Genomic DNA, 23,408 nt, shown 5'->3' with positions numbered 1-23,408 from the left:
GTCTTTGTTTGGAGGATTTATTTGATATCCTTGTGAGGACTTTTAGCCTTCATAGAGATCAGTGTACTTGAACGTGCACGTTTTCACAGCAGCGTGTTCTCCAAACAATCACGGAAGCTTTAATGTCCTATAAATGATGATAAATGCAGCTGAACATTCATACTGCTTCACTCTGTTTTCTCTCCACGTGTCACCCTCTCCCCCTGCACTCTCTCTAACACACACACACACACACACACACACACACACACACACACACACACACACACACACACACACACACACACACACACACACACACACGCCTCCAGAGGGGCCCAAGTCAATGTGAACGTGTCCCCAAGCACTTCATTTAAACCATCTACCTGTGCTAGCTCATATACATTAGGGGATTATACAGCCAAGGGGAAAAAAGAAACACAAACATGTACACACACACACACACACACACACACACACACACCTATGGAAAAGGTAACATGCTCATACTACAAAAAAAAAAGAGAAGGGTTGAGAGACCAAACACAAGAAAGCAAAAAAAAAATACACAAAGACAACAGGACGGAGAAAACAATCATTCGGGCCATAAGGAAAAATACAGATTTTCACAACCCATGACATCGAGTGACATTATTCTGTACCGAGAAGCTGATGAAAAAGACTATTTGAGCTGAACTGAGATGACTGGCCTGTGGGCAAGTTTCCAAATCAAAATCAAACACTTCTACACTCAGAGATTGTCCAATCAATCTCTCCACTTTTCCCTTCCCTTCTCTCCCCAATCGACTATTTGCGAAAATGACACCGGCGCCTTTCTTGGTTAGCCGCACCCTCATTTTCTGTCATAATGAAAAGTTACGATTTCACTCGGGCTCCTTATTAGACAGAGAATAAGAAGACTAAAGTGCTTCTAATGGGTATTTTTGCAGCAGTAGTGAGTTCCCAGGATAATAGTCTTTGCAGCCTCATCGACAACAAAACAGCTCTCCTGGCAATCCAGAAAGCTGGAGGGTTTCGTACTGAGTGGTTCTGCCCAAAGCCACGGCATGAGACACAAAATTTGCCGGCCTGAGTGCAGAAACTCACCGCAGAGCTCGGTAAAGTTTGGACAGCTGCAGATGGAGGTGATGATTCTCAGCGGGATCGTAGCTACAACCTACAACTTTCATATCGTCTTGTGTTACAATAAATAAAATACATTACAGGGGCTTTTATTGCAGCCTATTGATCAGCCACAATAAAAGACAAGTATACAAAACACCATGATAATCACCTACTTATTTAATTAGCACATTTACAACCTGCGGGTAATGAAATTTACGAGAGAAATAAAATCGCCAACAATGGCTGAAAGATACCCGAAAACATCTGCTAATAAAGTTCGGCGTACCGGGGAAGTAGTTTCATTTTCTGTGTCGAGCTGACTGGAGAGCCAAAAACAAAGAACACACACACACACACACACACACACACACACACACACTGGTACTACTTATATGGAACAACTGGAACAGACTGGACTGACCCCATATCGAGATGAAAAGACTCTCTATGAAGGAAGATTAGATACGGAGAGAAGAGAGAGGAAAAAAAACAAAACAAGAAGAAGAAGATTGTTCGTACACACCCAAAACCCGAACGGGGCTTCCCCCGGGTCCGAGTAAACGCCAAAGCACTTTTCAGTTCCGAGAGCTGACGCACGACGTCTGTCGACAACAGGATGGCAGGTGACTCATCGAGGCGTTTCGTGCAGGGCAGATCTATGATCGCCGTTTTCTTGGCACAAAAGAAACACCTCATGCGTGTCATTCGCACTCTTATTTTTTTTTTTTCTTCTATTACAGGCCCAGTGTGAGGTTCAATTATTTCCCCCCACGCACCCACCTCCATGAAGCCAACCAGTCACACAGACCAGTTTTATCATCTGCTGGGATTTTCTGCAAATTATAGCAGCTCAGGAAATAGCCCCCCCCCCAAGAGACACGGGGGGGAGCAGAGGAGCGGGCCGACGACCGGCTCGGTGAACACGGGTCGTACTCTCAGTCCGAACCTCTGCCGGCGTGCCCTTAAGCAACACTTCCCTTTGGGTGCTTTTCAACCGTATTATTTCAAATGATGTATTAACCGCTACAAAAGCAATAATCTTTTCAGCGCTCTCCCTCAATCGTACGATTATATATTCTATTCTCTTGGCATTATCAACCGGCCCCGAGAGTCCTGCAGCTGTGCCCATTAATACACATTATTTTCCTTTAGGCATGGATGCTGTGGAGCTTTTAATATTGACGCTATTGATCTGATCCCGGAGGTCAATACCGACAATACTGCGAGTGCTTTGAATCCACTACAGCTGACAATACAGTGTGTCTTGTAGGCCGCATTTGCATAATGTGAAAAGGCAATTTTCAAACTGCACATTACTGATTTTTGAAGTGATAATATAACAATTAATATTGTACAGTAGGTAGGTTTGTAAGAAGTGCGAATAAAGAAAACGTGAATTGATCGAGGCGTATTTGTGTTGGTGTTAATACCGCCAAACGCGGGAAAATTCCTCAGCCCCGACTTTGTGCATAACAGCGCGTATCTTTTTAGTGTAATATCTTATCTGCGTGTTCTGTCTCAATCAGAAGCTAAAGACACGTGTTGTCCTCGGGTCAAAATGACCCGCAGCTGTGTTCAACCAAGTTCTATTTTATTTCTATATTTTTATATTTTTTGGGGGATCATTGGTGATCATTCTTTAAAAGAAACCCTCACAGCCTCTTTGTCACCAATGATCCCAAAAAAATATGAAAATAAAACAAGAACTTGGTTGAACACAGCTGCGGGTCATTTTGACCCGAGGACAACAGGAGGGTTAAATAGCTTCACACACCAGTAGCTGGAAGGTTGCTGGGTTCAGGTTAGGTTAGGTTAGGTAGTTACTTTATTAATCCCCGAGGGGACATTTTTTCGCTACAGCAGCATATTTTACGACACCGTGCTTTTTACCCAACAGGCTTTCTTACGGCACTTGTAGGTTCCTTGCGTGTTGCGGCTGCTCTTATGTAGAATTATTTATTATTAAGTGAAGAGGCAGCAGTTCAGCCTCTTGCAAGGACACTACAGCTGGAGTTTACAGGCTATTGATTGTTTTTTTGAGAGGATCAAACCGGTACCACTCTACCGCAAAAGCAATCTCTTTCACCACTAGATCACTCTGCCCTCCGAGTCACTGCTGTTTTTTTTTGTTTTTACATTGTGCACTTGTGCGTGTCGGTTCATTTCGCACTAAACTGAAACGCAAAGACGCCTAAAGGACAAACATATTGTTAATCTAAGTCTTCCAAATAAAACACTTGGGACAGGAAGAGTTGGAATTCGTTAAAAACATCTAACACTCACATCGGTACCGATACCGTGACTTTAATACCGCTTCCCAAACGATATTATTCTTATAAAATCCATTTTACAAAAGTAAATTATATCACATATTATAGCACAAATCTGCAGTTTTCACGCATTTTACAGGGGGCGAGTGGAACCCGGTTTTCTGGAGAACCAATTTTTCCAATGTTCCCTAAACACCTCAAAATGGAAGCAAAAATTGACACAACAAATTACTGATGTCCCTGTAAACGGTGGAATAAAGAGAAGACTCCCGTCACTGCAGCACACGCAAGTCACACGGATGTTTGGCCAAAAATGGGTTTGAAAAGAACGAAATAAGACGTTCTAATGAAAGATTTAAGCCGCAAGAGTTTAAACCGAGTGATTTTTATCCATAGGGGCTACATGGGGTGAATTATGTGGCTCACTGACATCAATGAGATTTAAAACATACGCGTGTTCAAAGGAAAATGTGGATGTAACGTAGATAGCCGAATTTGGTTTCGAATTACAAGACATTTTTTTGATACTTGATACTACCTAACCGGTGCCATATAACTCTCAAAGTTCAGTACCCAGCCCTACGCGTGTTCATGGGATACGAGAATACAGCCTGCAGTCAGTTCGCTTAACTTTGCATAACAACGGGGTAACAGGCATTTGAACCCTTTGGCTTTTTGCATGGATTAAACAAATGAGCTAGAACTTGTTAATTAGCACTATTTAGGAGAGACCCGGTAAGTGGATTTTGGTCAACGTTTGGACAAAACCCGGCTCAACCGATCAGTTCACAAAGAAAATCTTAACAAGATTCCCGTCGGGACATAACTGTGCTTTCAAACGAAGAGGTAAGTACAGGTCAACGTGCGAACGCGAGCTTGCCAGCAGTTTTGTTATGTGCACTGTCCACGCAGGCATGTGATGATGAGCATTACCTCATACCGACTATAACCATCTCTCTGTGTCTCACACACACACACACACACACACACACACACACACACACACACACACACACACACACACACACACACACCACAAAAGCAGGAAGACCGCTGACCTCACCCTAAAGCACTGGAGTCGGTTGTTGTTGTAGAAAACGAGTCCATCCTAGAAACTGACAGACAAACCCAACAAGAAGTCAGAAGGAAAGGAGAGAAAAAAAACAAAAAACAAAGCAATTGAAAGAAAACAGAGGAGAGACGTCGATGGGAATCGATTTCTTCCCGAATTCTTTTTGTCCTCGAGCAAAAGAACGAGTGGTGAACAGGTGGCATTTGAAAAAGAAGCAGAAGTGCACCTTTCTGGTTCTTAAAATGCTCATTTTAGGTCGCAGCGCCCGTCACTGGTGGCAGCTCTGACCGCGAGCACTACAGGCCGCCGGCACCCGCCATCATGTTGTGTTGGGATTACGTGGGATAGAGGACGGGGCTTCGGCAAATGACCTAAACGATGGCGAATTTTGTAGAAAATGTTGCATTTTTCCATGAGCGCGAGGTGTCTGGTCCGGCGAGCCGAAGCGAGAGAAAACGAGGAAGTTCACCGCTGATGAAGGCGGCGGACAGAAGTGAGTGAAAGCATCACTTCTGCAAAATAAAGCAGAAAGAGAGAAGGAGAGGTGGGGGAAAAAAAAAAAAAAAAAAAAATAGATGTTAAGGAAGGGCATGAAATGTGACTCACTGAACCTGCTTTGCAGCCTCGTCTGGTTGTCGGGCGTACAACATTGCCTGAGGACTGCACGGGTGTGCGTGTGAGAGAGAGTGATGACACATTAAGTTGTAGGTCGTAGACTATTTAAAAAAAGGCAAGCAGTCTTTTCTTTACTTTCATTGAGCAGAAAGCAGATGTAGCCCAAAAGGTCAAACGGTAGACGGCGCAGCTGCTCACATGCAGACAGACTGGAAGCCGTTTTAAAGTCTCACTACGGAGGGAAACGTGAAGAGCGAGGGAGCGTCGCAGGCCGGCGCGGTTCGAAAAATCGGTCGGCGGTTCCTCCCGTTCTGCGTACTTGGCGGCGCGAACGCACTTGTGCGCCCAAAATAGCGAGGTCGGGTACGCCAGTACGGGACCCGAGGGCACAGCCGGGGAGTGTTTTGGCGTCCGTGCCGTCGCTGACGAGCGGCGGCGGCGTTTCTCAGGACTTGACCGCGCGAACGCCAAGAATACCGCGCACACGACTTCCCGTGTTGCAGCCGCGAGCTCACGAGCTCTATTTGAAGTCAAACATACAACACCAACCTCATTAAATCCATTTACCAACACTAGTCCCTTTTTACTTCGTTCCTGTTCTTGGCCCATTCAGTACATATTTATTTACCAACGACCTCCAGGATTTTAAGGAGAGGTCTTGCCGCAGGTAGGGAGGTTATCCCAGCTGCACATGTTGGAGCATCTCTGCTCCATCCAGTTTTAGCTTCTCGTGCTTCAGTTGTGAACGTTGGTGGCCGTCATGTGGTGACGTGATGTGACGTTCAGCTTTTCCGTGAACTCCCACTGTTTTTTTTCCTGAGTTAGACACAGACGTATGTAAAAACCAGTGAAACAGGTCTGTCTCTTTGAATTCAGTGAAAACAAGTTGACGCTGGTCTTGATCTGGTCTCTTATCGTAAGTTTTTTTCTTTTGCTCACAAGTTTTTCCACAGTGTAAAAGCAATTTTAAACAACATAACTGAGCATCTGACATACCTATTTACTTTTTTTAACCAAACATTTGATATCTTCAGGTAAAAATGTAGATTACTGCATTCAAGCGGATAAACTGACTTCCTGAATGTCATGTAGATCTTAAATACAGTTAACAGTGAAAATTTAAATGACGGTGCAACTAAAGTGTGTCATGTATTACATTTGTCTTTTACTGTCACAGTTCTGCACTTCTAATCCTGTGTATTTATAAATACACACACATGTTCTTTCAACGCGTTGACCTTTGACAGCGAATAAAAGATCCTTTGCTGTTAACGTCGGTCCAAAAGCCACAAACTCGTTGCATAAGATGAATAAAAAGAAGTCCCTGTGCAACACATTTTACACAGCGCCCTTTGAACGACACGGCGGCCACACACTGGCCTGTTTTGTGGGTCTACTGCCAACACCTCAGTACTGGTCAAAAATAAAGACCTTTCTAAATTCCTTGAGAAGTGAGTTGGTAGTCGTTTTATTAAACTGTTACCATCTTAAGCTGCTGACTTTGCTTACTCAGATATAATGTAGTATTGACGTTTAACTTCTATTTTTTTTTTTTTGCTTTTTGTCTCCCATTGGCTTCATCCGGTACAGTCGCCAGCCTCTGCGATGACCTACTTTATCTTGCAACATTGATTTAAACCTGGCGTCGGAGACCACGTGCCTTCTTTTACTGTTCACTGGGACGGTGTGGTTGCAACGAGACAAAACCAACACATACTATGATATTACTGGAAAAAAAAAACCACCTCTGATCCTCTGCCTCCACACCGCTACGGTCGAAGGCGACTTAGTGCAAATAATTGCAAGTGTTTGCTTTAACCTACTTGCAGTTTCACAAGGGTGGGGTCGGCTGCTGGGCCAAATTAACAGTAGCCGTTTCAGACCACTTGTCAGCCACTCTGGCCTGTTTTTCTGCCTTCAAAACCCAACCCTAAGAGGTTGTCTGTTTTTCCCAAAGAACGGCTGAGTAAAGTGCGGGTCCCCCGGTGACCATTAAGTCCTGATACAACAGTGAGTTTCTGATGGGGCTGCCAGCAGTCTTATGATGGAGAGTCAAACAAAGACAACCAGTGTGATGTGACCCCCAACACACACATACACACTCTTGTTCTCTGCTTCACCGCACACATACTGCACAGTAGACACACACACACACACACACACACACACACACACGCTTGATAGATCGCATGGTGGGAGGTGGAAATCTACAATATTCACAAGAATGGGTCGTATGTTCGGTGACAGGAAGACATCCTGGAGACGGGCCAGTTTGTCAAAGTCAATTGTTTGGTTTGATGTAAACAAACAACCTTTCACACACATTCTGATTAAACAATACCATACAAGTAGTTTCTGAAGCTTTACAATTTACTTGTGAATGGCGACTTCCCCAAAAACAGCAGATACTATTTGAAGAGGAAATGAAAACACTCAATGAGGATAGCAGGAGGCAAAACTTAACCACCAACAAACAATGAAATGACCCGATTATAAAAAGAGAGACACTGTATGATAAACTGGCGGTAAATAACTGGGGTTTAGGACCTCACCCGAGTCCTCAGATCTATTTGAACGGTCACAAGATGATTAAATAAATGTTAAAGAAAAATACGAAGTGTACATCACTGACAAGTTTTAAATTCTTGTATTTTTTTCTTGAGAAATCTTTGGACAGTTTTATCTGTTCAGGCGTTTAAATAGCCTTCATATGCAGCCTGAGAGCGGATTTTCTTCTTTGGTTGAACACTCAACATTGGTAACAACTTGTAATGTGAGGCTAAAAGATTTGGAGCCACTGCCATTGATCCGAGTGGAGATTAATTCACATGTACCATCTACAGCTACATGGCTCCTGCAAAGCTTTCCACAGCAGACTGATGTTGAAGCATCGATCTGACAGGGATCTAGCAAGTCTGAACACAACTAAATCTGAATATGCAGAACAGCAACAAAAACAAAACAAAAAAAATAGAAATAAAAATAAAAATCACATAACATAGTTGATGAAGAATTAATAAATGCTGTGAGGCTCTAAGTGCACAACACTGAGGCCACATCCTGTTCAAATTACTCGTCAAAGATATTGAAGGCCACTTCAGTGGGTCTGTGAATTGTACCAAACCACCACCAACCCTCTGAGCACAGAGCAGACCACAACAAGGTCAGTGTGCTGTCGGCGCTGCTGGTAGTTGAAACCGAGATGGTTTTCAAGCACTAGATGACTATCTAAATCTAGGTCAAAAAAAAAAAGGTGAAAATAGTCCTCAAAAATGGAAAATCTGCTACGTTTGCACTTCCTTTAGTCTGTGTAATGTGGAGCAGACTGACTAAAACACCTGTCTTTTTCTTCTCAGCTCCCTGCCAGAGAAACAGAGCTGTTGCCTTCAATAAAAATAGATTAGCTCAAGTTATATCTGGTTATTAAAACATGAAGCAGCTTCTTGGCTCTATATTTTTTTTATACAAGGCTATTGAGGGAATAGACAGATACAACTAAATCTATCCGTGGGAAGATACAACAAGATGCCTCTCATTATCATCATCATTAATCTGTCAATTATATTCTCAATTAATTTGATTGATTGTTGGGTTCATAACATGGCATAAATAGTCATAGAGAAGTCCAACTTCTCAAACATACTGTACATGGCTTTGCTCTGGTTTCTGGAGGTTTTAGTGCTAATGTTTTTTTAAATGCACAAAAATAATAATTGCCGAACATTGGTAAAACAAAGCTCACAATGAAGCTAGAGCAGCTTAGGTGCTGTAAAAAAAAAATATATATATGTGTAGGTGTATCTAATATAATAATTGGGAAAACACTGACTGTGTCATATTTCTGGAACTTAAGAAAGCAGCGAATATTTACATTTTTGAAGCTGCAACCAGTGGATTTATTGAATTTCTTTGCTTGAAAAAGTACATAAATGATTCATTAAATGATCAAAATAGTTGATTAGTGTGACGCTGGTTGATAAATCATTGCAGCTATACTCGACAACTGGAATTAGTTTAGGTTTACTAGCTTTCCAACTGCCAAAGATATTAAAGAAAATACACAAAAAGACACAAGCTGCCTTCAGCATTTCCCAAGTGTTGTTGTAGCTTATCACGCTCGCACACATACAGACCGAAACATATAGTTTTAACACCCCAAAGTGTTTCGGGCTTAAAATGATATTGTGCCTCTAGACAAAGTAATCGACTCGTGATGGGCTTATCCAGCGGGGTGTACTGCAACTGTTGTTGTACATGCATATTTAGGCTAAAACATAACACAAAGAAGGGCGTGTTTTGTTCTTTTTTTTTTTACATAACACACAGACCCTGTTTTGAGAGCTGTGAGGAAAAGAGGAAGAAAAGCACAGAAAAGTACGAGAATATAACAAAAGAGAGAGAGCAGCTACTCTGTCTCGTGATCAATCAGCTTAGCAATGACAGATCTCTACTATTCTTAGAAGCTATGTTTAGCTGCTCTCCTGCCTGGCACACTGTCAAAAGCTGACTTCATTATACATTAAATTCCCCGGAGAGTTGTACTTCCAGTAAAAAAAAATTAAAAAAAATATGACGTACTGCTCAGTAGCCACATCTAGCAGAGTGAGAGTTGGTGCACACGTCAACTCGAGCAATGATGATCTTTGTATAATTGCAAATCAATATCTTCCAACAGGAAATTACTGCAAAGATCCCGGTTGGATGAATCTGAAAGGTACGAGACGCATGTCGGATAAATGAATGTGGCAGACCTCGGGGGCGTTACTGCAGGTACAATTTGATTTCTCTGTGGGACATGGATGCCTACATCTAAAAATGCTGCATGCATTTGCTTTGCATCCATATGTGGGTTTTGACACGTTGACATGCACAGGTGTTCAGGACTTGAGGAGGACGGCAGGCGCGTGCGTGTAATTCTGTTCACAGACAACAGTCTTACGTTTCTTTCCGGCTCTGCTGAGGAGAAAAATCTGGCATTTGGAAATAACGAAACTGCAAAGTCCCGAAGGATGAAGCCTCATAATAAGACCGCGATTAAAAATTTAAAAATTAAAAAAAAAAAAAAAAAAAATTAAGATGATGCGCCATGAAATATCCATGCACGAATCTCGATTTTGAGGCTGGGTTGGCTGGGAGTGTTTTTTTTTATGTGTAAAGTTTGGGTTCAAGACAAATAGGCTATCAGCTAATAGGGCCATAAAATATTCATGACATGACCTCATGCTTTGTGCCAAACCAAACTCTCAGAAGTGCACAGACATGAGATGGGCATACACACAGTATACGGCTAAAAGAAAATACAAGGTAATGATGAAACGAGAATTCAATTCTTTCCTAATGTAGTAGAAATGAATATTAATTGATGACCAATCGAGTGCTGCTAAATTATGACCACAGCTGCTTGTCAGTATTGACTGCTGGTGAAGATTGATGGCAATCAATTGTCAATTGTATCAATTGTTTTCAGTAAGCATCACGATTATTCATCCAAATGGTGATTTTGCAGTCATGAGTTAAAGTAGCTGTTCAACACACAAACAAACTGATTCTAGTTTTCTGTCACATCGGTGTATAAAAATAAGTATTTAAGTATTTTGAGGTTCAACAACAGGAAATCGACCTACTTCGACAGAAACGGTGCATGTCTGTCAGTTTTCTCTGGTTTTACATGCCATAAAAAAAAGACAACAAAGCAACAAGCTAAACAGCAACACACGTGTTTAAGACGACCAAAGCTGTTGGACTGTGAAGTGAGCACACATCTTATTATTATTATTATTATTATTATTATTTTAGTGGGATAATAAAGCCCTCTTCACCAAAAACAAAAACACACTGAAGGGCGCATTAAATAGCATTAAATTGATCTCCCACACGAACCACCGGTCTGAACTCAGACTGAGTCCCCGGGACTCAACACACCGAGCAGGACAAAGAAAAGACAAACTGGAGCCGGACTACCTTCTTCTTCTTCTTGCACTTTGTACACAACACGCACACAAACGAGCCCCTTTTTTTTTCTTTGTACTTGTACAACATTATGCAGCAGAAAACAACAACAACAACAAGTGCTGTGATGAAAGATAAGAAGCAGCCTGCAGCTCGTCGACAGGCTGCGATGAGGGTTTGTTTACACCGAGCTAGCGAAGCCGGCTAGTCCGCTAACAAACGCTGCCACATCCGAAAGAAACCAGAAAACTCCGTAACAGCGCCTCGGTTCATTTTGACAGCTTCCCACGTCGACCTATCCGCCTTTAAACACGCCAAACACCGTCTTCACGTGACTCACAAAGGCTGTTTGTGTCCCCCCCTCGCTGGCTAGCAGCTTACGTTTCTCTGGTTGTTTTTGACAGCCAGAATTAGCCGGATAGCAAAGCTGCTAGCTGGCAGGTTTAGGAAACGTAAACAAGACGGAACAACAACAACAACAACAACTAACAGCGACAAAATGCGAGTTGTATCACTCACCTGGTCCGGGATGTCCGAGGAGTGAAGCCGCGGTGTAAACAGAGGGTCGTGGTCGCCGCTCCTCTCCTCGCTGCTCTCCAACGATAACTGACCGGAGCGGACTCACCGACGTCGGGAGTAGCGAGTCAGACTGTGACGTCGCTCGCATGAGCGCCGGACGACCAATCAGATCGCTCAACGAAGAAAAAAAAAAACGACCAATCAGATCGCTCAACGAAGAAAAAAAAAAAAAAAACGACCAATCACTGACTACCGGGAAGAGAAAGACACATTCCATCGTGTTTTTTTGTAGTTTTTAAATCAAAATGTAAAAAAATATATATATATATATTCCCGAGGATGTCGTTTGGAGTTTAACTCGTTTCACGTGGTAATTAATTTCGAATAATCTCAGCTACGTTAGTCTGTGTTTGAACTGCGTTGTTGGCAGTTTTTCCCGTTTGGAAAACTTGTTTGACAAGTCGACAAGTGCAAATTGAGCAACTTTCAACGAAGCGTGATCAGCCAGGACCTACCAGCCAATAAACATTATACAGAACAATAACCACGAATTCAGTCTGCAACAAACAAATGTTTTAATAACAGATTAATCTATAGAACTATTTTGTGATTTCTTGGTTGTTTGTATATAATATATATAGATATATACAGTATATACTGTGCATTTTATATTTTTTTTACTGCTATTTTATTGCTTTTCCATTTTTCTATTATTATCTTATTGCTTCTGTATGCTGCTGTAGCGAAAAAATGTCCCCTCGGGGATTAATAAAGTAACTACCTAACCTAACCTAAACTGTTGGATTGGTTAATCTATCAAATGTGAGTCGACTTGTTTTGTCCAACAGTCCTAAACCAAATGATATTGAGTTTATACAATATAAAACATACATCTCAAGCAAAACCTCACATTTAAGATGCTGAAATTAGCAAGTATTTTGTATTTTTTTTTCTTGATATGACTTAAACTATTCATTGATTATCAAAATTGCTCACTGCAGGCTGACTTTCTGTCAATTGACTGATTTCAAACAAACTGTACAAACAGTGCTTGCCCATATCTAATGCTCTTGAAAAAAAAAATGCTATTCTGTCACCATAATAACAATACTGTGCTCAAAAGTAGTTATTATAGGCAGGTTACAAATCCTTGAAACGTCCTGTTCCTACAGGTGGTGTGACAATGCGGCTCCACCTCCACTTTTGAAATGGGAGTATATGTTGTGATAAGAATGACTTCATCTAGTCAATTACACAACCTGTGCTGCCTGCCCTCCCTGCTCCCCCGGTTTGAGATGCACATATGCCAGAACACACAGACGCACACATACTGAAACACACACCCTGATGCGATTATGGTTGACTCTGATTGCATTATTGTGCAAATGGATTTATTGTGATTGAAGGCAGCTGAGTATGTTGCTAAACACAACACAGTCCAGCTGAGTTTCATTGATCTGGTTAATCAGGTCCACAGTATCACCAGGAAACGCGTTTAACAACTTTCTTAACAGACACCAGTTGTTTTTGTTTTCAAGAAAAAAAAAAAAGGCCTCAGAAATACTGTCAGGGTTTAAAAATGTTAGAAATCTGGTGTGCTGATGCAGGTAGTTGTTTCAGGAGTGTGTGACAATACCTCAGACTTTTGACCTGATTATTGATGTGTGCTCCAGTGATGTTTTATTTTCTTTGAAATAATGGAGAGTGCATCAGTTTAACTGTACTCTATAGTACGTGGAAAAACAAAGGTACAATGTAGTATAATGATATATATAAGTGCAGATATAGAGAACTTGCAAAACAAAGAGATTTACTGTATCTCACCTTGTCATGACTTAAAAAGGATTTTTTTTTTTTCAGGTTTAGGTTTTGTTGCTCAAACTATACATGTTTCAGCTATAGTTGAAGTGGGTTGCTGACATGGAGTTCATCCCTCTCGTCTTTCTGACAAAAGTCCAACCTCATTGATTTTTTTTTTTTTTTTTTTACAATGTGACTGATGGGTCTTCAGAGGTCTGTGCATGTGCACATGAACCCATGAGCACTGGGTGTAATCTTGTCTGGTACTGATAGTGAAGCTCGACATCATGTTTCTCTGAAGGCACACAACAGGCCTTTAAATACAGATAACAGATGATATAAAAATGACTAATAATAGAGAAGGAAATATATCTCATCAAACAGCATCATCCACTGATGTGATTTATAAAATGTATTTTCCATCCTATACTTTAGATATATAGGTTTTAGAAGTGTATTTCCTTTAGCAAATACACTTCTCAACATGGGGAATTACTGGTTACAAAAGGAGACCTTCGTCTCCACAGAAGATGCAGTAAACTCACAGTAATAGCAACAATCTCCTGCAGTCTGTTTGCATAACCTTGATTTCTGATTGCATAATGTCCACAATGCTAATTCATCTTTTAAGTGTTTCTTTGTTGCTGTGTCTATGTGCATGTGGGAGTACGTGTCCAAGACCCTCCTTGTGGCCATTTAAAATAATCTGTTACTGCTGTACCAACTGGAGATGCAGAGTAGATTTAAAAGATATGCAGATTATTTAATTTAGCTGCACTCAGATACAAAAATGGTAAAGATTCAATTAGAAGTGTTCAGTATCTGTGTGTGTGTGTGTGTGTGTGTGTGTGTGTGTGCGTGTGTGTGTGTCTGTGTATACAATTTGTGTGTATGAGTTTCTCTGCAAATAAAGACACTAAATGCCTTTTAAATGTCTTTTACCACCTGGTTATCAGTAACCAAACCAACACAATATAAGAGTGATTAAAAAGAGTTTCTTCCCCATTTGCAAGTCTTTAAAGGTAATTTAAAGAATTCATATTTCCTGTAAAAGACAGATTAATTTTAGTAAACCGTTGAAATGTTTTTAACTAGTCATGAAAAATATGATTACCAGCCACCTAATTCTGCTCATCATTAATTTACCTAAGATTTCAAGTAACTTTCCATAGCAGCAAAGTAAGGGGTGTGCTACTGAGATTGTATGTGTGTGTGTGTTGCTGGGATACTGGCATCCACACACCATCAGCAAGTCACAACTGGTGGACCACACCTGAAATCTGATTTGACCACTGTGCAGCCAATTGTGTGACTAGATAAAAATAAAATGTAAACGTGACCAGGAATCATGATGTCTTCACATAACAAATGAAGATATAAAGCTGAAGACCTTTTTTTTTTTTTTATCAAGTTTCACTGAACACCATCTGTAAACAGTGTGGAAACTACAAATAACTTCTGTGGCAAAACAATCCGTAGAGTAGCACACATGATCTCACATATGGCCACTAACAGCATTATCTAATTACACACATGTGCATGCAAGGTGTGATAGAAGAGAACAGCACATAGTGTTCACTGTTTGACACCCATCACATCTCATTCTCTCATTCACAATGCCACAGGAAGTTTTAGTTACCAGATCATTTTGCCTTTAGTTGAGCAAAGTTGTCACACTGAGAAGAGCAATTTATAAGCTATTAATTGTGTTCTTAATCAAGTGTAAGCTGTTTGGTTAATAATGCAGTCTACTTACATTGAATACACAATGACACTGCTTGAAAAGACCTGGACTAATAAAGTGAATCTTTTTTTGGGGGGATGGGGATTGTGTAGCGTCTGAATCACATGATTTCTTTACCTGCTGTGTTCTGAAGATATTTTCATGAAGCCTGGACTGACTTGTTGTTTACTGTCTGGTGTCACTGTTTCATTTGGATAAACCTGACAGTTCGTTCCCTGAATGCTCTCAACATGGTTTCATATTTTATTAATATACTTGATTTACAGGTATAAATGAATATGTTCATTTTGCAGTTTTCTTGGGCTTCTTTTGTAGTGCTTTTAAACTGAAAATCAATCTAAGCACCACAATGAGTCAATTACTCTGGCAAAAGTCCCATTTGTGTGGTTGGTTTACACCAGCTGCAACAGAGAGCCAGAGATGCACATAAATTACAATAAACACAACAAAGTACATTCATATAAATAATGACCTTTTTTTTTTTTTTTAGCTTTTTAAATCTATACATGAAGAGTGGGGGTGTCAATAAACAGAACAGATTTAAAGGGCAACAGTTCGACTGAAATAAACACCATTGATGTGGGAAATGAAGTCACAGCTCACAGAACATTTACCACATCCCAAGGAGCTTAGATATTCTGGTTTACTCGGACTCAGCGGCCCATTCTGCTCCGACCAAAGCTCGTAGAAAGCATATGGATGAATGAGTTTATGGATAAGTGGCTGAGTGTTTGAATTTGACTCGGCCTTTGAGCTCTGTGCGTGTTGGAGAACTGAAAAAGACAGAAAGAGACAAGGCGACTCAGACTCTGCATGTTTGTGCATTTTTGTGTGTGAGAGAAAATGAAGTTGTGCCTTCTTCATTTAAGATAATCCAGATCAGAGAGTTTGCCTGCAGATGTCTTGTAGTGAAGACATCTGCTTTTGGTTAATCTACAAATATCATGTGCAGGATTTCTACACATTAAATGGGCAACAAAATGTTTTGCATAGCAAAAGATCCAGGCTTCATTTTTGTATTTTCTAGATACTTGCCTATTTTCACGTTATTGTTCTCCATACTTATTTCCAGGCATGACAGTTTCCCCCTGCTGGACACGGGCGGAGCAGAAACCAGAGTTCCCATCTCCTCTCCTGCGCCAACATGTGGAGAGAGTAGGTTGCGGACGAAATTATCTCATTGCTCAATGTCACAATGGTGAAGACAAAAGAGACAAAAATTAGAGAAGATGTGAAGATAAATGGGATGGCCCACTCTTCCTGTAATGTTGTCCAACTGCAAGAGATCCCTCTAAAGTGGTTAGGCTACATAATTAGCCAGCTGGCTGTCAGAAACTAAAAGGTCCTCTACGAACTGGGGCTCATTAATGCCTCACTGAAACACTGCGATGGTGTTCCTGTGAGCGGACGACACTTTTTGGCCTTTAAAGAGACCAGCGGATAAATGTTTTCGACCTGATTTGGAGGCAGACATCCAACTCCGAGGTGTTAATGGTGACTGAAATTAAGGGTGAATACGTATTCCTACCAAGCGTCCCATTTAGGACTCTAAGTAAAGCAGAAAGACAAAAAAAACAACCTGTTTAAGCTCATAACTGCTTGAACTGTTTGTTCCAGAGAAAGTGCAAAATGTAAAAGCCTGACTTAAAGCACAAAAACAGAGACTGATGCAAAAGTCAACAAAACACCCTCATGCATTCATACGCTTCCCTCTGCATGACTTAAAAATTTAAAAAAAAACAACAACTTACAAACTATTATTGAAAAGATACTAAAACAATAACAAATACGACCTCATAACCGTCACCTGTCTGATTCACAGATTTGAAACGAGCAGCATCACAGCGGCAGATGGCTGTCAGGTAAACAAGATTAGACGCACCATCAGGTTTCACTTTCACCGCTCTAATCTGCATTAAATACACATGATGTGACACATTTGGAGATAAACCATCAAAATGAATGCACACTGATACTCGTCTTTCTGGCTATAATCGGCAACAGCAGTTCAATGAGAGGGAACATGAAACACACACACACACACACACACACACACACACACACACACACTCAGACACGGAGTCCTCTATCAGGTGAGGAGGATTACAGAGACAGGACTGCAAATCGGTCACGCCGCTCTGGTCAATGGTCTAATCCAATTACTCGTGAGCAGCTAAAAGTAATGGGATTGTTAGGTAAGGTCACTGTACAGACCTGCTTAGCCATGACAGCGTGCGCCATCCAGCGTTAAAAGTTGTACGAGGTTGTTAAGCAAAGCTGCCGGAGGATTTTATAGCGTTTCAGAGACCACAGGAAGTCAACTTGCTGGTACCGTGGAGCAGCCATTGAGGGGGATTCAGCCTTTGAGAATGTATGGACAAAAAAAACATGGACAGAGGTTGAAAAGCAGAGCAGCAATCTGTGAAGCTGTTTGACCGTCTGATGGCGTCGAAGAAGGTGCAAGAAATGAGCGGGAATGCCGAGAAAAAGCAGGAATGAGCATTAAATATAAGTGCGTACCATCCTGATAAATCAACTCTGAAAAATGACATCTTTCAGGCCAAGAAGACGGCGCACAAGTTGATGACCATACACAATATTTTACTGTCTTATGTGAGAAAACAATACATTCATATAAACACAACGACTGTGACATGAAAACATCCTGATTATCTGTTCATGTCTGTAGGCTACTGTAATACTGATATGATCAATATGGAGTTATACATGACGGTTTCTTTTGAGTCATTAGCGATAAATTTTTAAGTGTAATTCCAGATTTAATGTGTTTTTCGACTGCAGCTGAGATCTTACATTCTGCACCTGAAAAATTGTAATAAAAAACTGAAAGTGCACATATTTGTCTTTCTAAAAACGGGAAACTGACCATTTTAAATTTGTAAAAAAAATTATAAAAAATTATCATAATTTCATTTATATACAAGCAACCCGGTATCACAACAAACTGCGAGACACGCAAAATGTGAAATAGCCACGCTTTGTGCTGTCTAGGCGTGAAAGTCAACACATTTTCCTTTATTGGACGAAAATGACACCTAATGCATTTACAGCCATGTGATTTACAGCAAAACGATTTTGTGGTTGGAGTTACTATATAAGCACATGGTTGGGGTTTGGAAACAAAAAACAAGATAAGAAAAACTTTGTCACCTCCTTGGATTTGGTAACCTGTGAGTAATGCCACCGAGTCGCCCCTCCTTCCTACTTATGTGGCTAAAAAAGTTCCTTTGTACCTGGTCTCAACCTGTTGAGGGACCTTGCAAATCACATCGCATGACATTTCCATATGTGTAAATTTCACACCTGGACAGCCCAAAACGTGGCTATCTCATGTTTTGCTGTAGTGGACCGGCGTGTCAATTTCATGCTTTGCTGTGATTCTGGGTTGACGTAAGAGATGCTTAATAAAACATTCAGAAGAGTTATAGAAGAATTTCAGTTGCTTCTCATACGCTAAACTCGGCCCCGTTTCATCAATGGCAGTAGTGGGTCTGTCTCTTGCACTGCGTTACATCCCGTCCCCGTTTAGTGTCCCGTTCCCTTCCCGTCCCGACATTTTCAAAGACTCGTCTGTTGCCGTCACGTCGGAGGGGAAGAGAGTGAAAATGTTGACCCAAAAAGTCAAAGAGACCAAAATAGCAGAAAGCCTCATTTTTCCAAGATTAGCTTTATCAAAAGAATACACAATAATACTCACGTATAAAACAGAGAAAACAAAATGAAAAACAATAATAAAATATACTTTCTTTTCAGATCTACTATTATTTAAAAGTATTAAATTGCAGTCCTTTCTGTTTTTCCACAGCATATTCAGTCCTCCTCTGTTCACTTTGTCCTCTTCATGTTTCCAATAAACTGCATCTATCACTTGTATCACAACCAACACAAACAAGCCAAAATCAGTATTACAAAATGTTAAACTGGTGCCAAGACTGTCAAATGGACACATGGGGCTTTTTTTTTTTTCCCTTTTTGTTTCAATTAACCGGTTACATAACAAGACGGGATGAAGAGGTCCGCTCACAGCGAACGTGTCTCTTAGTGCGGCTTCATTAAGGCAGATACAGCACATTAATCTCACTAATGGAGGTTTCGTTCGCTTCACTGTCAGATGAAGGTCGCCGAGCCGGACTGCCGGTGTGAGCTGCTTGTTTAAACAGTAGTGGTGTCAAGATGGCCGCAACCAAGCGCGCCTCATTAACCCGCGCAGGCACACTTGTCAGGTCACAGGCGCCGGAGAGATCTTCTCTGGTAAAACAAGTAGTAGTTACACAGAGATGAATGGAGAGTGACGTCTATCCTTTTTCTTTGGACTTGGATATTGCGTGTTTTCCTGTACTTTGTTGTATTTTTCTTTTTAAGCGAAATCGGCAGCTGGATTTTTCTGTGCTTTGCTTTTCCAGGCTGTGGACCTTTCTGAAACTTTTTCCTGAAGTTTGTTGCAAGAAAAACATAAAATCTTTACTATAAATGTTGCATTTTTTTTTCTTTTTTAGCCCTTTTCTGATTTACATCTCCAAATAACGGATTCCTCCTCTATTTCCTACTTTTCTGCATTCCCCGTGCTGTATTGAGAGTACACATGGCGATGTTTAGCACAATTCGCGTATGCCCAGTAAAAGCTCAACAGTTCTTTAAAACACGGTGACACCTAACAGCGCCAATCTCCAAGAGACCGTCAAGATTTCTGGGATTCCCAAACACATGAACAGAGTCTTTATGAGTCCGAACTGCGTCGCGGGTTCCTTCCGAGTCTCTTTAAATAACAATCAGATTTGTTTGTTTGCTTATTTGTTTACTTAATTATATATTTATTGAATTTCTTCATCTCGCACGAGTCGTGTGTGTCCCCCCCTTTTAAGGATCCAGTTGTTCCACCTGCACCTGCGAGCTCCGCTCATCCTTTGTTCATCAGTTTTGTTTGCTGCGTCTTTCTTCCGTCGCTCCTTCCTTCGGGGTTGTGATCGGAATATTAAACGTAAAAGTAGGAAGTGATGATCGAGGATAGGGAAATAGAAATCAGAGCTAATATATATCCATCCACTGAGCTGCTATTTACACTCATAAATCGGCCTACACAGGTACTACGTAGTTTTGTCGTCTTGATGTGAAAAGATTTATGAATAAGAGACGAGGGAAATTGGTAGGAAATAGTACTTGTGTGTCTGAACAAAACCCCTGAAACATCCCCTTCCTGTCATCTCCTTCACCCTCCATCATCACCATCACCTCCTCCCTCTCCGTTGCTTTCATCCCCTTCCATCTGCCCAACGTCCACGCACGCGCTATTTGCACACAAACTGGTCCACGAGCGACGTGCAGCGCTTGCACTTCACGTAGCAGCACCAGTGGAACTTGCAGTGGCAGCGCTCGTGCTTGTAGGTCTTGAACTGGTCGTATCCTCGGCCGCAGCACATCAGCTCGCAGCCGTCCATGCCCTCCGAGGTTTTGTTGCAGAGGCGGCCCTGCGTGCCCAGCGAGCCCGTGGTCTCGTTGCGGAGGCAGTAGTCCGGGCTGGAGTCAATGTAGACCATGTCCTCCGGGGTCGGGGTGTTGAAGCGCTTGTCTACAAGCTCCAGCTTTCCCTGGCGGGAGAAGGAGACAATTCATATTTAAAATTCTTCTTCAGGTTGTTTCTGCTCAACATGGAGGCAGGATGGGGAGATGCACGAGCTGTGAACTCGGTACCTTGCGTCCAATCCGCATGGCTGCCGCGCTGTCGTATTTCTCTTTCAGGGACTCTCCGACACGCCTGAAGTCGGCCAGCTGGAGCCAACAGGTCTTCAGACTGCAGGAACCCGAGACTCCATGACACTTACAGGCCACGTTCGCAAGGTTATAGGCCGCCTGACGGACGGAGAGAGAGAAGGACACGGAGATATTAGATATACGTGTTCACTCATTTTGTTTTGATCCATACAGGAACAACGGAAAAAAAAAACATCACTGGACGTTTTCTGCAATAGATTCAAACTTTAAAGCGAAACAACTTATCTTTGTCTTTCTTCTCGCTCATACCTGCTCTGCATATTTAGTAATGCTGCTTGAGACTGCACCGCCACAGTACATCAAGCAGTCACATGAAGTTCCAAATAAAGATAATCAGTTGTTCACCTTAAAGTTTAGACAGAGACATTTGTGTTCACACTAACTTGCTAAATGGTAGATTTTTTTTTTTGCAGCTTGTCTTGAAAATCAATTAGTTAGTCTAGAATATATAATAATAGAAAAAAAATCCCACAGGCTGGATGTCACCTCCAGGCCAGCAGGAGTCCTTAACTTGCTCTAGATTTCTATTGTTGCGACACTGCTACCACCTAGTGGTCAACATTTGTAACTACTCCTTCCCCATCAACTACTTGAAGTGAGATGACCTGGATAAATCACGGTAAATCCATGTCAGATGTTTTCACACTTGATGTATATATAGCTATAAATATATACATACAAAATGCATTGTGGAGCTTTGGGTCATTTCACACTGACACATTCAGCTCTTTTAGGTCACTGTTGACAAATTTAAATGAATTCAATGACAAAGGAAACAAAAGACTATAAATCCAAATGTGCCAGCTTTTCATGTAAATGAAGCATTGCAAATGAGCTTTTTACAGCAATAAATCTGTCTCCCGTTTTCTGTCACCGTCGTGTGCTTGTTATAACGTGCAATGAAATAAATAAACAAAAGAGGTAAGAAAAAATAAACAAAGAGAAGATGATTTGCTCCACATGTGCTGCTCTTTGACGCTGCCGTCAGTACAGCTCCACCAAAGTAAAACAAACATCTGACTCAGAATAGAAGAGCGACTGCTAACCAGAGGAAATGAGGCTCTATTGCAGATGGACTTTCCCACACAGGTCTTCTATAGCGAACAGGCTCTTTAACACAAGTATTACTTGACTAATTATTGGTTTCAGTGGCTCAGAACTTTTCAGGGAAATCATACTGTATTAAAAAATTTTTTAGCTCCAAATAGCTCTTTATCAAGTCATTCTGAAAACTGAATGTAGACATAAATCTCTTTTATTACTTTAGTATATGAGCTATAATGTCTCCAGTGAAAACAACATAACGAAGAAAACTGACCTGCTGCTTGAAACACTGATCCAAATAGTATTTGGTAGCAGTAGCCAAACTTTCGTCGAGCATTTTCACTGTTGCTTTGCAAAATGAGTTTCAAAATTGCTTAAAAACGATTATGAAGCATTTTTAACAAAACAGAAAATGCAATATTTATAGTCATAGCAGGAGTGAGCCTCAGGGGGAGCCCTTCCCCCCTGCAGCTCTACCAGCTCAGTTAAGCAGCATCTAATGTTTTCTGTGCGTGTCGACATCCTATTCTTGCTTCTGATTCCTAATTTCCCTGACTCAGCCTCACACAAATGAAAGCCATCACTCGGGCTCCCCTCACTGCCTGATCTCAATTACCTTCTCACCTCTGTTAACCCCTGCCTCACCAGCACCCCCGACCCCCACCTCCCAACCCCTGAACCCCCTCCTCTGCTTGACTACCCAGCAGGCATAGCACTCGGCACCCTCCAATCCTGCGCTGCGACCTCCGTGACCCGCTCAGATGGACACAGAGGACAGGGGACAATGACAGTTTGTAGAAGAGGAAAAGCTTCTTTTTTTATGGGTTTGTGGTTCTGTTTTTTTTGTTTTTTTTAAATATTTTCTCCACATTTTTAATAAAAGTTACTTCAGAAAAAGAGCTAGTGCAGTTTCAGTTGAAATCATGATGTTAACAGGAGGAAATCCTTATATTTCAAGACGTTTTACGAGCCAGAAAGAAATTCTGTACTAATAAATCTTTTTCGATATTTTACGACTACATCTGGTTGTTTTGGAGTCGTGACCTTTACTTTGAGGCTCATTCTTTGTATGACTGCTGCTATAGAAACACTTTATATTACAAACTATTAGCTGCCAAATCAAACCGTGCATGTGTGTGTCCAGTATCATACTGAGCTATTTGGTAGGTCATGCCTGCTGGGCACAGTGACACTGGACCTGATGAACACACACACACACACACACACACACACACACACACACACACACACACACACACACACACACACACACACACACACACACACGGCTCCTAACCCCTAACCCTGTCTGAGCTAAACCTATTGTGCCTGACACAGAGACTGTGTCTCCACCACGGATGACTGACCGTGTGTGTGTGTGTGTGTGTGTGTGTGTGTGTGTGTGTGTGTGTGTGTGTGTGTGTGTATGTATGTATGTATTCAGAAACATAATAGGAGAAATGGAGAACACAGCCCACCCCTTGTGACAGCATAAGAAATG

General features: G+C 41.4%; 2 protein-coding genes across 3 annotated transcripts in view; both read right to left on the bottom strand.

The window, feature by feature from the left end:
- LOC138202720 (adiponectin receptor protein 2-like) overlaps nucleotides 1-12,588 on the bottom strand; it is a 30,324-nt gene extending 17,736 nt beyond the window's left edge. The window contains exons 1-2 of the mRNA XM_069156983.1: nucleotides 12,585-12,588; nucleotides 11,530-11,630 (exon numbers count right to left, since the gene is read on the bottom strand). Coding sequence (XP_069013084.1) covers nucleotides 11,530-11,630; nucleotides 12,585-12,588 — 105 coding nt within the window. The remainder of the gene's footprint in view (nucleotides 1-11,529; nucleotides 11,631-12,584) is intronic.
- A 5,069-nt stretch (nucleotides 12,589-17,657) lies between these two features.
- wnt5b (wingless-type MMTV integration site family, member 5b) overlaps nucleotides 17,658-23,408 on the bottom strand; it is an 88,874-nt gene continuing 83,123 nt past the window's right edge. For both annotated transcript variants that reach the window (XM_069156712.1, XM_069156711.1), the window contains 2 exons: nucleotides 20,783-20,941; nucleotides 17,658-20,679 (listed from right to left, as the gene is read on the bottom strand). In XM_069156712.1, the coding sequence (XP_069012813.1) occupies nucleotides 20,380-20,679; nucleotides 20,783-20,941 (459 nt within the window). In that variant the 3' untranslated portion in view covers nucleotides 17,658-20,379. The remainder of the gene's footprint in view (nucleotides 20,680-20,782; nucleotides 20,942-23,408) is intronic.

Source organism: Embiotoca jacksoni, unplaced genomic scaffold (assembly GCF_022577435.1).
Source record: "Embiotoca jacksoni isolate LCO1_2020_lvr unplaced genomic scaffold, fEmbJac1.0.p SCAF_21, whole genome shotgun sequence".
Lineage (NCBI taxonomy): Eukaryota > Metazoa > Chordata > Actinopteri > Embiotocidae > Embiotoca > Embiotoca jacksoni.
This window is presented reverse-complemented; position numbering and strand designations above follow the sequence as displayed.